General features: G+C 37.9%; 1 protein-coding gene across 1 annotated transcript; it reads right to left on the bottom strand.

Annotated features, from left to right (window-relative positions):
• Positions 1-553: 553 nt before the first annotated feature.
• On the bottom strand, positions 554-12,740 carry BTF3L4 (basic transcription factor 3 like 4). The gene is made up of 6 exons (XM_005284804.5): positions 12,525-12,740; positions 10,517-10,580; positions 9,462-9,575; positions 6,804-7,005; positions 4,136-4,195; positions 554-3,122 (listed from the first exon to the last, which is right to left on the bottom strand). Exons 1-6 carry the CDS (start codon positions 12,689-12,691, stop codon positions 3,076-3,078), a joined length of 654 nt encoding a protein of 217 aa, XP_005284861.4. The 5' UTR covers positions 12,692-12,740; the 3' UTR covers positions 554-3,075.
• Between the last annotated feature and the right edge of the window lie 87 nt (positions 12,741-12,827).

Genomic DNA, 12,827 nt, shown 5'->3' with positions numbered 1-12,827 from the left:
AACTTTCCCTCCCCACCCATGACCTTTTACAGCTATGTTCACTGCAACAACACAACTCTCATCCAGAAGCAGAAGATTCATGAGCACAGGAGTTCTCAAGAGTTGGACGCCACAACCATGTAACTCGCTCCCAGCAGAGAACTAAGTTAACATATTGGCTTGTGCAATCTAGATTAGCAGGTGCTGTAGTCTGCCTAAGCAAGGAAAGAAAAGGGGCATCAGGTAATTCAACAATAATGTCTTGCTCAAGGGAAGTAATGACAGGGTTCTTAAATAGTCCCGTGTAGTCATCCTTCAGAATGGACCACTGAAATGAGTTGTAAATAGGAAATCCTCAGCGCTCCAAATGGATACACTGGATCCCATAGTGTAAAGAAAACCACACACCTGGCACCTTTAATGTAGTATTCATACATCTCAAAATTAGGCGCCTTTATACTACACACACTCAATTTTCTATACCCCTGTCTGAGTGCACAAAAGTTGTTCCAGTCACTTCCTAGCTATGTATAAAGGAACACTAGCTATTTTCCACAAGAGCCTTGGTGAGTTATTTTCAATTAAAATCAGTTTAATGGATTTCTATAAGCTCTAGCATTTCAGCAGCAAATCAAAAGTGGTCAACAGTTTTTGGATACAGTAAAAAAGAAAAATAATGTGTTTACATAGCCCATATAGTTTTCTGGTTTCCAAACATTGGTAAGCAATGATGGTTACAATGACCAAATAGCAAAAATCAAAAAGATTCTCTTTTGCGCATGAATCAGTAAGTCTGATTACAAACTTACCAAATCATTTTTACCCCAGATTCTTACTGTTTTTAACTCTTCCAAATATTTTTTTTTTAACCACACTTGCTATTACAGAAATCAATGCTTTATACTACAATATGTGGATTTTCAATAACTAAATGATTGGTAGTGAAAAAAATATGCCGGATATCTGTAAAGTCAGTGCAGTTGCAACTTTTAAATGTTCTTCATTCATGCCACTTAACTAGTGGAAGTGCTCTGCAAAACTGAAAGGTTGTTTCCCAGTCTCCTTTCTTTGCTCACTGGGCCAGAAGAGGCATTGGAAGGGCAGTTCGCTCAGCTTGTATGTGTGTGAAAGAATAAGATTTTCATTAACCAAGAGCAACAATCTGCAGAAGGTTGGAGTAGCCATGAGAGTGAAGGGAGTCCCATCTAGTCCGAATGGGAAAAGGGGTGGAGAAGGTGAGAATCCTAATGGCATTCTCAAAGTATTGCAGGATCTATCCCAATCCAATAAGCTTTCCTGTTAGTTATCAAATGCAACATGACAATGAATGTAATGCTATTTAAAGCAGCAGCTGCATCAACACGTTCCTCAACAGGTACTACTGGGAAAAGGAAATGACACACAAGAGGGAACATTTCCTCTTTTGTATTGTTGTTTTATTTTGTAGTAAGATCCATGTATTATATAAAATATAACAGGAAAACTGAACAAGTCTATAAAATAAATTGAGTCCAGAGGACAAACCACAAGAGCTCTGCTTTTGCAGTTTACGTTGATGTCACTAGAACTCATGTACTGATAGCCTTGTATTTTACAGTTATCTAGTGTATGAACCTACGTAGAAAGCTGATATGTCTCAGAATTAAGCTATAGTTAAGATGATAGATGTAGAGAAAAATGGCTTTCCTAAGCCACAGCTGCCTTTGACACAGGTTAACAGTGATGCCAACTATGTTGTAATGCAAGTTACATCAAGCACCTTCAAAGAGCCTCTGACAAAGGGATTCACATCGAGCATCTTGAAGGAAGGTTCAGAAAATACTGCAGTATACCAGTGATACCTCCAAAGTCCTCTGCATGCCTACAGAAGGTTTGTGGTTTTTAATAAGCTACGATAGCCATGATACCAAACCTAGAGGTAGGTTATAGGCAAAGTCAGATAGGCCAAAAAAATCCCTTCAGAGTCATTGCACAAACTGTCCAGCAGGAAGCTACAGCAATATGATCAATGACCTCTTTCTCTCACATTAAATATCATCCGCAAGACACTCTTAATTTCTAGTGCCCTGGAGAATGACAGTGCCTTGTCAGCTCCTAGTAGCTGCAGTTATGGCACTGGAACAGCTCAAACAAGCTCCTTTAAGCAACAGTATGTTATTGTACAAAACTAATGCACCAAATTGTTACCAACTGGATGTCCAAGTTCAAGAACTGACTCAACCTAGCTCTTCTGGATGGTAGAGAGAACTAATCTCCTCTTAAAATTAGCAAGTAATATTCCTGGGAAGTACACCCACATAATCAAGAGGAGAACATACTGCTTAGTCTATGTAAAATGGGTTGAACAAACATCAGTTCTATAATAAGGGACTCAAAATGAAGGCTGATAGAATTGGCTAAAGTTAAAGGAGGAACAGAGGGAGACAGCGAGAGAGAAAGGAATTTTAAAAAGAAAAATAAGCAAACTCTTCTAGGTCTGATTTTTTAAAATGTTACCATACCAAACAGGCTGTAAATATCCTGTCTTTGGTATCATTTGGAATCAACATGAGGTTGATAGCAAATAGCATGTGAACATTTTCAACATGGAAGAGATATATATTGGCAAGTACAATAGTTAACACAGCAAATTAAACCCAAGTCTTAATGGCAGAATGCCTTGAATTAATGAAATGTGGACAAGTAAGACTTTCACTTTTCACCACTTTCTGTGCACTATTTGGTGGAAATAAAAAGTAACAACTGTAAAGATTTGTTTTACTTCTACTTCTGAGGGCAAAGGGAAGGTTAAATAGAACTGTTCTCCAATTTGTTCTCCACTATATGTACACCCACACCATACACATATGCACATGCACACACCCTCAAACTGCACTGACATTTCTTATTTTTTGACCGAAAAAGTAGATCCTGGGAGTAAGTGCAAAATGCAAAATCAACTGACAGAAAATGCTGAACAAACAGCATAATTAAAATACAAAATATTTATATTACTGAACTATTAACAGGTGATGTTCTCTGTTTCTGTAAAACTTTGGAACCACATAGCTGATTTCTTAAATCTAGTCCATGCCAGCTTCCAGAACTATTAATGATTTAATTCGCTTCATTCTTTGATGCTTCATCAAAGTTTTCTACGAGATCTGAAAGAGATGGAAATATTTAATAGAGTCATTTCCCCAATAACGCTGTCTTCATATTTTTAAAGAAACTATGTAACTTTACCTAAGATACCAAATAGTTATTAATTATATTTAATGATTACATAGTGCTTTTCACCTAGAGATTTCAAAGGACTTTGCAAAAGGGGTATCATTTGCAAAAATGAAGAACTTGAGGCACAGGAAGGTTAAGACCTAAATTTCTAAAACATCCACTAACGTTGGTTGCTCAACATAAGATGCCTAGATCTCATTTTCAGAGGCGCTCTTGCTGACTTCACTTGGACTGGTGAGTGCTTAGCACATTTTAAAATTAGGATTTAGATGTGAAGTTGGGTAGAAACTTTAGAATAGACCTACAGACCCTCAAGGTCACAGAGCATGTCAATTCGAGATCAAATTTCAGTCTCCTATCTCTTTATTGCCTTAGATAATAAACTACACTGATGAATAGAGAAGATCATTGTGTTAAAAACACAAATTAATAGTTTCCAAGAATTTACTCAAAAGAACAAGGCTAAAAACAATGGCACGTGGCTATAAGTTCCCAGTTCAAGATTTTATTTTTAAGAGAATTTTCAGAACCTGACAGCAGGGGGAGCTTAGTATCTCCTATTACAGAAAGGAGCATGCATTTAAACAGTCTGATCTGAAAAAATTATCCAATGATTACTACTTAAAATTCATATAGCATTTTGCATCCTGAAGCCACTGTACAAATATTAAATAGCTAATCCTCCCAACCCCCTATAGTATTTATCCTTATTTTACAGATGGTAAGACACAGATAGGTTAAGTGATTTGCCCAAGGCCACACGATAAGTTAGTGTGAAATCTGCAATTCAGGAGTTCCTTATCTCAGTTCCATGATCAGTCCACTATACCAAACTGCCTCTCTAAATGCAAGAGAAATATAACCGCACAAATCTAAATATATATCAGAATAGTAACTAATAATCTCAAATTGAAGAAATAGAATGAGCTAGTAAACCTACCGGGGACATCATCATCTTCTTCATCAATGTCTTCAGATTTTGTTGCTTTGCTATCCAACACTATAAAAAAGTTTTGTAGTAAGTATATGTTTTAACACAACAGTTAGTCCCATTTATACAATACTACTCTCTCACAAAACAAAAGCCATAACTTATAGGTTAAAACAGGAAGTGGCTATCTTCTGATTTCTCTTGGAGGTTACTACTGTAAGGCGAGAACATTCTGAAAAGTACAGCATTCCCATTCAGGGGTCCATAAGAAACCTATCATTCCCCTGTAAGTTCTATTTAAATAAAACTACAGCTTTAAGAGTACTGGAGCCCTCGACATACAACATACCTGTCAAATCTACTCAAAAGTGCGAAAAACTACAGAATAGAACAATTCCTTCTTGCCAGTTTTCCTTCCTGCTACTCACAGGAATTCTGTAACATCTTAAGAAGTGTACTAAATGGGGACTGGTCACAAGGATTTTTAAGTTATCAGAATGGGCTCATGTCTCCATTTGAAATTTAGACAAATTGGATTTTTTTTTTCTTTATGGCTACTAGTAACAGAAAATTATTTGGTGTTTCTGTCTTGAATTGAACTCTTGGCTCTTCTAAAACATAGGGAAAATAAGAAAATTAAAATATACATTTAAATTGTCTCGGTTCTCTTGTGGATGGGTAAATTTGTTGGCCCTTAAAAAAAGTAGTAGGTATTACCTAGTTCCATTTTACATCTATATATTTTTATGCTTCCTTTAGAGCTTGTTCAAAAATATTTTTAAAAAGTATAAATCAAATTTTTTTGAAATTAAGAATTGGATTTCTCTCTCTGTTTGAATGTGGCAGTAAGGACTCTAGTTTCATCAATACACAACATGAAATGAAAAACTATAAACTCCAATATGGGAGTTTACAACAATACAGACAATAGCACTGTGCACAAAGTTAAACTACTGTGCATGCTCAGTCTCTGTTTTTAAAGCTTAAGCCTCCAATATTTTAATCAGAGCTGATGAAAAAATATACACTATTGAAAAAGTGACTCCCCATTTCCACCTCTTTTTCCTAAGAAAGTTGATAGATAGCCTAGCAATTGTAAAGCAAGTTCAAAATTGACAGGATTCAAAGAGCATTCTCCCCAATAGAATGTTAAATTCAAAACACCAGTTCCTGCCCCCTCCGCCACACATACCAGTAGGTCCATTGTGATGCTACAATACAGACTGCATCAAGTACTGTATATCTTTCAGTAAGACAAAGCCTTTAAACTGTTACCAGTGTATCACAGTTCTAAAGGTTTTACAAAGTGATGAGACACTGGGACATTAAATATGTGCAATGAAAAAAAGGAAAAACGTAATTTAGTTTCATTTTTTAATGATTTGAGAATAAGTGTATGGCTGCTCTTTCAAGGAAAACGGGAGAAGAGGGGGTGAGGACTGCACCCATTATGGATTTAGAGGGGGAAAACATTTTATATAACACTGATTACTTCAAAATGAATTCCTTAACAGAAGAAACTGACTCCTATATCCAGGTGAACCTTGAATGACTGTTAGTTTTATGTATTTAAAGCAGCATTTTAGGTAAACATCTCACTACAATAAGTGTTCAATATTAAAATGTAGTGTTATCAAAGATGTTTAAAAGTATCAATTAACTAGTTTATTCCAACTGTTATAATATGCATCTTCCTCAACAGATTTTATGGCACCAGCATTTTATCTGTATAGCCATCACTAACCTTTTATTCTGCCTATAAAAGTTACTTCAACTCTTGCAGAAATTTCTATCAAGTTAAAAGTTTCAGTTTAGAAATAATAATTTATATCAATCTACCTTTTTTATATTTCAATCTATATTCCTGAAAATAGAAGACATGCCTAACTTGTAACTGAAAAAATGTGCCTTTTTTTCACATAGCTGGGCCTACGTAATGGAGTCTTGAAACAGACAGAAAACAGGCCTTTCATTACATTACTACAATACTGTTAAGTGGATAGCAATATTAAGTGAAGAGCAGAACAGTTTATATCATGGTGATATTGATGAGAATAGAAAGTGCTTTTGTAATGGATAAAAATCCAACATCTATCAGCAAGCCAAACAGAAAATATATGGAAAGCTAATGATCACAATGTTATAGTTTAGGGGGATTGAAGGTGCCTACTCGTATCATAAAGTAGAAAGCATTAAGTCTAATGTAGTGATACACCTCTACCCCGATATAACGCGACCCGATACAACACGAATTCGGATATAGCGTGATAAAGCAGTGCTCCAGGAGGGCGGGGCTGCGCGCTCCAGTGGATCAAAGCAAGTTCGATATAACGAGGTTTCACCTATAACACGGTAAGATTTTTTTGGCTCCCGAGGACAGACGGGGTAGAGGTGTATTTAGTTTCAGACACTCTGTGCTAGTTAAGATGTTAGGAAAAGTAGTATAATATAGAAGAAAACTGTATTGCACGAGAAAGTCATCTCTCATTAAGAACAAGTGAAGTTTACTGTGAAAATAGTTTTGGTGATTTATCTGGATTAGTAAAACACAAAGTATTAGGCAAGTATAAAGTTTTCCAGAGGGTCTACATCACACTGGCACTTTGGAAAATTTTACTGAAAGGCGATACAACTTTTTTAAAATCTTCAATAAGACGATCCAAATAGGGACACCCACCTTGTCTTGGGAACTGTTCAGCTAACTTCCTGAGACTTGTTAAACTGTCAGCACCAAGCTGGCTTAAGATTCCCGGGAGCATTTCTGTGATTGGTTTAGCCTCTGCATGACCAGTAATTGCAAAAGTGTTAGCGGAAAGGGAAGCTTGGACCTTGGGGTTGTTGAAATGAATAACTGTTCCATCATCTTTTATCATATTCACCTATTTAAATACAGAACAATTAGTACATTTCATGCATTTCACTAATATACTCTAATAGTTTTGTCTGTACAAATGCGGCAAAACAACATTGTTTATATTACCATTTTTAAATATTCAAGCCTATATTTAGAGAATTTAGAAAAGTCTCTACAATTCTTAGAGAGTAAAAAAAAAAATGAATAAAAAAGATCGTAATTAGCCAAATCTGTATGGAAATGGAATATAGGTTTATAGCAGAAGGACATGCACATTGAATGGAAATGCAAAATTTGAGAGCTGAAGTTCCTTTATGAAACTGGTATTCAGATAAGCATGTGAGCAAGCAATGGATTACTGTGTTCTATTGTGTTATCATACAGTTAAATTAATTGTTTTGGTTAAAAAGTGACCGGCCAAGAACAACAATTTATATAAATCATCATGCTCCAGAGCATAAGCCAATTACCATCTGGGAAGAGATCAGAGGGAAAAATAAGAGCGTCTCCTACTTCCATGGTAAATACTTGAAAACATAGGCCCAAATACTGCAATACGATGCACATAGATGGACCCCTATACCTGCACAAAGTCCTACTGAAGTCAAAAGGAATCCATGAGAGTGCAGGGATCCACCCATGCAAATCACGGGATCTTTAGGCCCCAATTCTGCCAGCACAGACCTCTATGCCCACACAATCACACTGATGTTCTTTTGCATGTTGAGATCTTGACCTTAGGTATGATGAAGATTTTCACTTGCTTCTAAATCATCTGGAATTAGCCACTGTGACTAGATGGACCACTAGTCCATTTCTGCCTCTAAAGAGGAACAGTATATCTGGGTTTTGTTTTAAACTAGATGGAGAAGGAAAGAACATGAAGGGTATTTTTTTCTGAAACTGAGAAAGAATGAGTGTTTTGGAAATGTCTTTATTTTAAATAAGGAAAGGAAAGAAAAAGTCCTGGTAAACATAGTCAATTGCAGCATATTTATAACATTGTGTTTTTTTGTTTTATTATAGCCATTCAATTTGTTTTTAACCAAGATGTTATGGGGAAAAGGCAGAGACTAAGATTAAAAACAAATACTGAAGATTTGAGTGCCTAGGGAATGTTCCTACACAATGAAGACTAAGTTAAAATAATTTAGAATTAGACTCTAAACCTGTTTTTAGGCAACAGTCTCAAAGTTGCATGATGTCCTTTATGTCTGGAACTTGTTTCAGATCTCAGTGTGCATGGGATCATTCTTACTTAAACAGTTCACAATTCTTAACCCACCTCATTGATAAGTGCTCTTACACACCCACGCCTCAATCTTGCAAGCTGTCCTGCACAGATAGAGCCCTCTAAAGTCAATGTGGGTCTGGCCAAGTGGAACATCTTTCAGGAGTGAGGGCCTAGTCATTAAAATGGAAGCTAGCAGTGTCCAGATACAAATGGTTCTGGGAAACTGAAGGGATGATATCTGAAGAGTTTTGTCTGTGCATTAAGATTTTAAGCTCTGGGTAAAGGGAAGGAAGGACTGTGTTTATCTTTGAGTTTTGTACAGCACAGAGCACACTAATGGTGCTCAAACAGTCAAAGAAAATTAGATAATTCACAGTCACTCTATGGGAGGCATTAGGACTCTTGAAGGAGCAGGCCTCCACATACACAATACAAAATTTTAAATTAATCACATGTATTACGTTTCTTCAGGCAAATACTGCAATAACATTTAATTTATGGTCACTTCTCTCTACATATCTCAGCATTCTCTTCATTTGTACACAATGGCACATGGGAAGGTCAACTTTCTCAGGAAGGTCAATATTAAAATAACTCTGACGTTCCTACCAAATTTGTATTTTTAAATAAGATATTCTAAAAACACTGAAGAGGTTCCATTACTGTCTAGTTGGGCCAGATCCTGCTAACTGGGATCATAACTTATATGTAGAGAGCGAGTATTTAGTGTCTTTGAAAATGTTTTAAAAAAAAATCTGGTCCAGGTGATTGTTAATCAATTCTGTTTGTTTCCATGTAACACAACAGTAGTCAAGTCTTGCAATCTAGAAAGAGGTCCACATTATGTTTCTCCTTTACATTTTGTACAGCATGAGGCACGCTGTTTTGCTTACCATGTAACTTTAATTTAAGAGTCAGAAAAGTTTAACTGTAATCAAATTCAGACAAACCAATTTTACTAAGAAAAAAAATCATGAGTAGATTTTGTTTTTCAGCCATTCAAAGCTATAGGCAACACAGGCAACCAGCCAGTTTCCAATACCAATAGCTTAAAGTAATTAGGGTGCAAATTCCGTTATCATTTACACCAATTATGTAAATCAGGAGTAACTTCACTGAAGTCAGGGAGTTACACTATGTGAGATGAGAATCAGACCCAACTTTTCTTAGCATTTCAACATCTAGCCAGCTGTCATTTTTAAACTGAACGATTTAGACAAGGCAATTAATTTATTATACCACTATACCTCTTCAATTCCAGCAATATTATTTACTGCCAATTTTTTGAGTGAACTCTGAAGTTTTTTGTCATCAGCTGTCGCTGTCCTGTGCACCACCTTCTTCTTTCTGCGAGCTGTACCCTGAAAAAGTCAGACAATGCAAGAAACATAAGTCAGCAACTCTGAAAATCTGACATTGCAGTCACATGTACCATAATATCAACTAACTAATTTAAACAAAAAGGAGTTGCTGAGTACTGCACTTACATTGTCAAAGCTGCTCTGATAATTATCAAGTCTGGGTTGACAACCTGGCCCAGTTTTCTGAAGTTCACAGCAAACGATATAGAGCTGAACAATTCTCTCCAAAAAGATACACTATTCCACAAATTTAAAATCATACTACCCCAGCATGCTCCATCTCTCAAGAGTATAGAGAAGTCCCATGACCTGAAGTTCTTTTCAGTTTACCCTTTTTAAAATTTTAGTATGTTAGGCTTTACCTGGACAAGTTTGTTTCTAGGGTTTTTTAAGGGTTTCAGTATAAGAGATTTCAAAGGGTTTCAAATAGTTCAGTGTACAAGATTTACACTGGCTTATTTACAACTCAAAGTGGTTTACAGCAAGTTCTCTACAAGAGGAAACATTTACATTTTCCTTCTTTCTTTCACCCTCTCTCAAGATGTTCTCTTCCTTATTTTCCAAAAGTTATTTTAAGAAAGGCACAAAGTTCATTTTGCCAGAAAGATAATTAATCAATATCTTAAATTTAAGCAAATCTTACAAATATGGCAAGTGTATTTTTCATATTTAATTAAGTTTATATGCTACAAGCTTCTACAAACACAAACACCATTCTACACTTAGGCGTTAAACTGATGTATATTTAAAAGATGAAGTCACCAAATAAAATATCCATATATTGGCAACCAATTGTTTTGGATTTAAAGAAAGATACTTTTCAGGCTTCAACATGCTATGATCCTGATCATAACAGCAGTATTATTTCAGACCCTTAAAATATACAAGGAAAATAAAATATGGCATGTCTCTCTCTGAATGTAATGTTGTTTTCCTCTTACCTTTCCGCCTATTCGGACCTGAGCTTGAAGCTTGGCTAACTTTTCTTGATTCATGATGCTGTGTCTGAAGAATAAGTATGCCGACCATATTAGCATGATGTTAAATTTTAAGTTTATTACACAAATCAGCTCAATTTTTATATGACACTGCCTTTATTTAAAAATATTTTAACAGTAAATTATAGATGTTCAAGTTCATAGTAATGTCCTTTAAAATAATAGCAAATGTTTTTGTTGCTTATGATAACAAGAGCTAAAGACAATACTATATGTAAGGCATATCATCTAACTCAGTGGTTCTCAACTAGGAGCAGGTTTCAGGGAGGTCTGCCAAAATAAAACAGAGTAGGGCTGGTGTTCAACTCACTGGGGCCTGGGGCTGAAGCCAAAGCTTGAACAACTTAGCTTTGCGGGCCCCCCCTGTGGCTCCAGGCAATTGCCCTGCTTGCTACCCCTAATGCCAGTTCTGGCTTTTAATCTACTGGATATGCAGAAAAAAAGTTGTTGTGGAACAGGAAGGCTGTGGAGTTTTTATAGCATGCTGGGGGGGTGGAAGAGGGTGTCAGAAAGAAAAAGGTTGAGAACCCCTGATCTAAATGACATAGCATGCACAAGAAAATATACATTAGCAGAAGGAATGGCATTCTGATACAAACTGACAGAAGCCAGGAAATTCAAAGTCACATTTAACTTATTATCCTAACTTAAATATTAATTTACCATCCTATCAGTCTATTTGTCCGTCCCCCCACATTAACTCCAATAAACTTATAATACAGCTGAATGACAAGCAACTCAATTTACTTTCTAAAACAGCACGCATTTCACAACAGACATTTCTAAAACTACTGCACTTTAATAAAGTAAAAATGGCAAGGTGACATTGGAAAAGGAAGTTTTTCATAAGACTGCTTTAAAATGTAAGCTTTCGTTGCCATTCCCATGATTAATCTCAAAGAGTTCAATAATATCTCAGTACATTTTGAATGAATAAATTTTATTAGGTATTCAGGCTATGCAAATACCATTGTCTCACAACACCCTTCACATAATAAAGAGCTATGATATTCAACTCATCCATTATGAAGTTAAAGTGTTCACTGCATAAAATGGGATTACTGTTTTTTCTTAAAACCAAAACTACCATAATCACAAGGCGAAAGCACCCAACACCTTCTGTATACAGTAATTTTGGGAGTCATTTAGCTGGTCTGCCCCAGGAAATCATTAATGTTTCACTGTTTAGTAGGGAGATAAGAAAGAAACCCCTCACAACTTCCATACTGGCAAAGAAAGGCAGATGCTAGCCTCAGGTGGTACTCTTATGAGGGGAAGGGATTCCAGCGCCTCCAAATACATTAACAAGAAGGAGGCCCTATAATGGACGTGTCCTGCGATAGGGCCCCCCCCAAATCCAGCCCTAGAAAAGAAGGTGGGAGAAAGATGTTCGTTTTCTACAGGAGGGAATTCCCAATCATTTTCAGTGGGAGGGGGGTGCAGAAGAGATCCCCACAATATTAATTGCCCCAGAGGCCTAGAGGGAAGGGGTGTATGCCCCTGAAAAGGAGAAGGGGACAAAATCCAGCCTTGGGGAGGTGGGAAGTGATTATAGCCAAGGGGAGCAGCCCCCCCTCCCCACACCATAGCCAGTGGGTCCATGACTTGGAAAGGAGGCGGCCCTCCCAATAGCCAACCCTGGCGCCGATAGGGTCTACGGTCGGGGAGAAGACCCCCTCTCCCACATCCAGCTCTGAGGGAGGGAAAGGTCCCTGCCCCTGGGGCGCCCCCCATGACCAGCCCTGAGGGGAGGGGGAAAGGCTCCGCAGAACAAGCCGAGCTCCCTTCAGGCAGCGGGCAGGCCCATGCCCCTCACGGCACCGACTGCTCCTCCCCCCGTGCGAGCCGGGCCGCGCCGCGCCGCAGAGAGAAGGGGGGGATGGGAGGGTCCGGTGCGGAGACGGGGGGATGGAGAAAAGGTGGAGGAGGGGAGGAAATAGAAAGTTCTCACCTGAGTCCGGCAACCCCTCCGCAGCCAACACGCGGCGAGAAGAAGATGGCGGCCACGCCAGGCAGGGAAGGAGACGAGAGGGGCACAGAGAAAGGAGGCCGCGGACCACGGGACCCTGGGCCCCGCCCACTCACCTCCGATTGGAAGGGACACCGAGTTATTTGCATAACATGGAAAGTTGTAGGTAGCTCCCTCTTCTTCCCTTTCGCTTTGCGCACCCACTCTGCAGGGGGAAACTACAAGTCCCAGCATGCAATGCACGTACCGGGATTCTAGAACCAGGTCGAGGTAGTGCATTCTGGG

Source organism: Chrysemys picta, chromosome 8, assembly GCF_011386835.1.
Source record: "Chrysemys picta bellii isolate R12L10 chromosome 8, ASM1138683v2, whole genome shotgun sequence".
Classification (NCBI taxonomy): Eukaryota; Metazoa; Chordata; order Testudines; family Emydidae; genus Chrysemys; species Chrysemys picta.
Note: the sequence above shows the minus strand (reverse complement) of the source record. Positions and strands in the feature narration are given on the sequence as shown.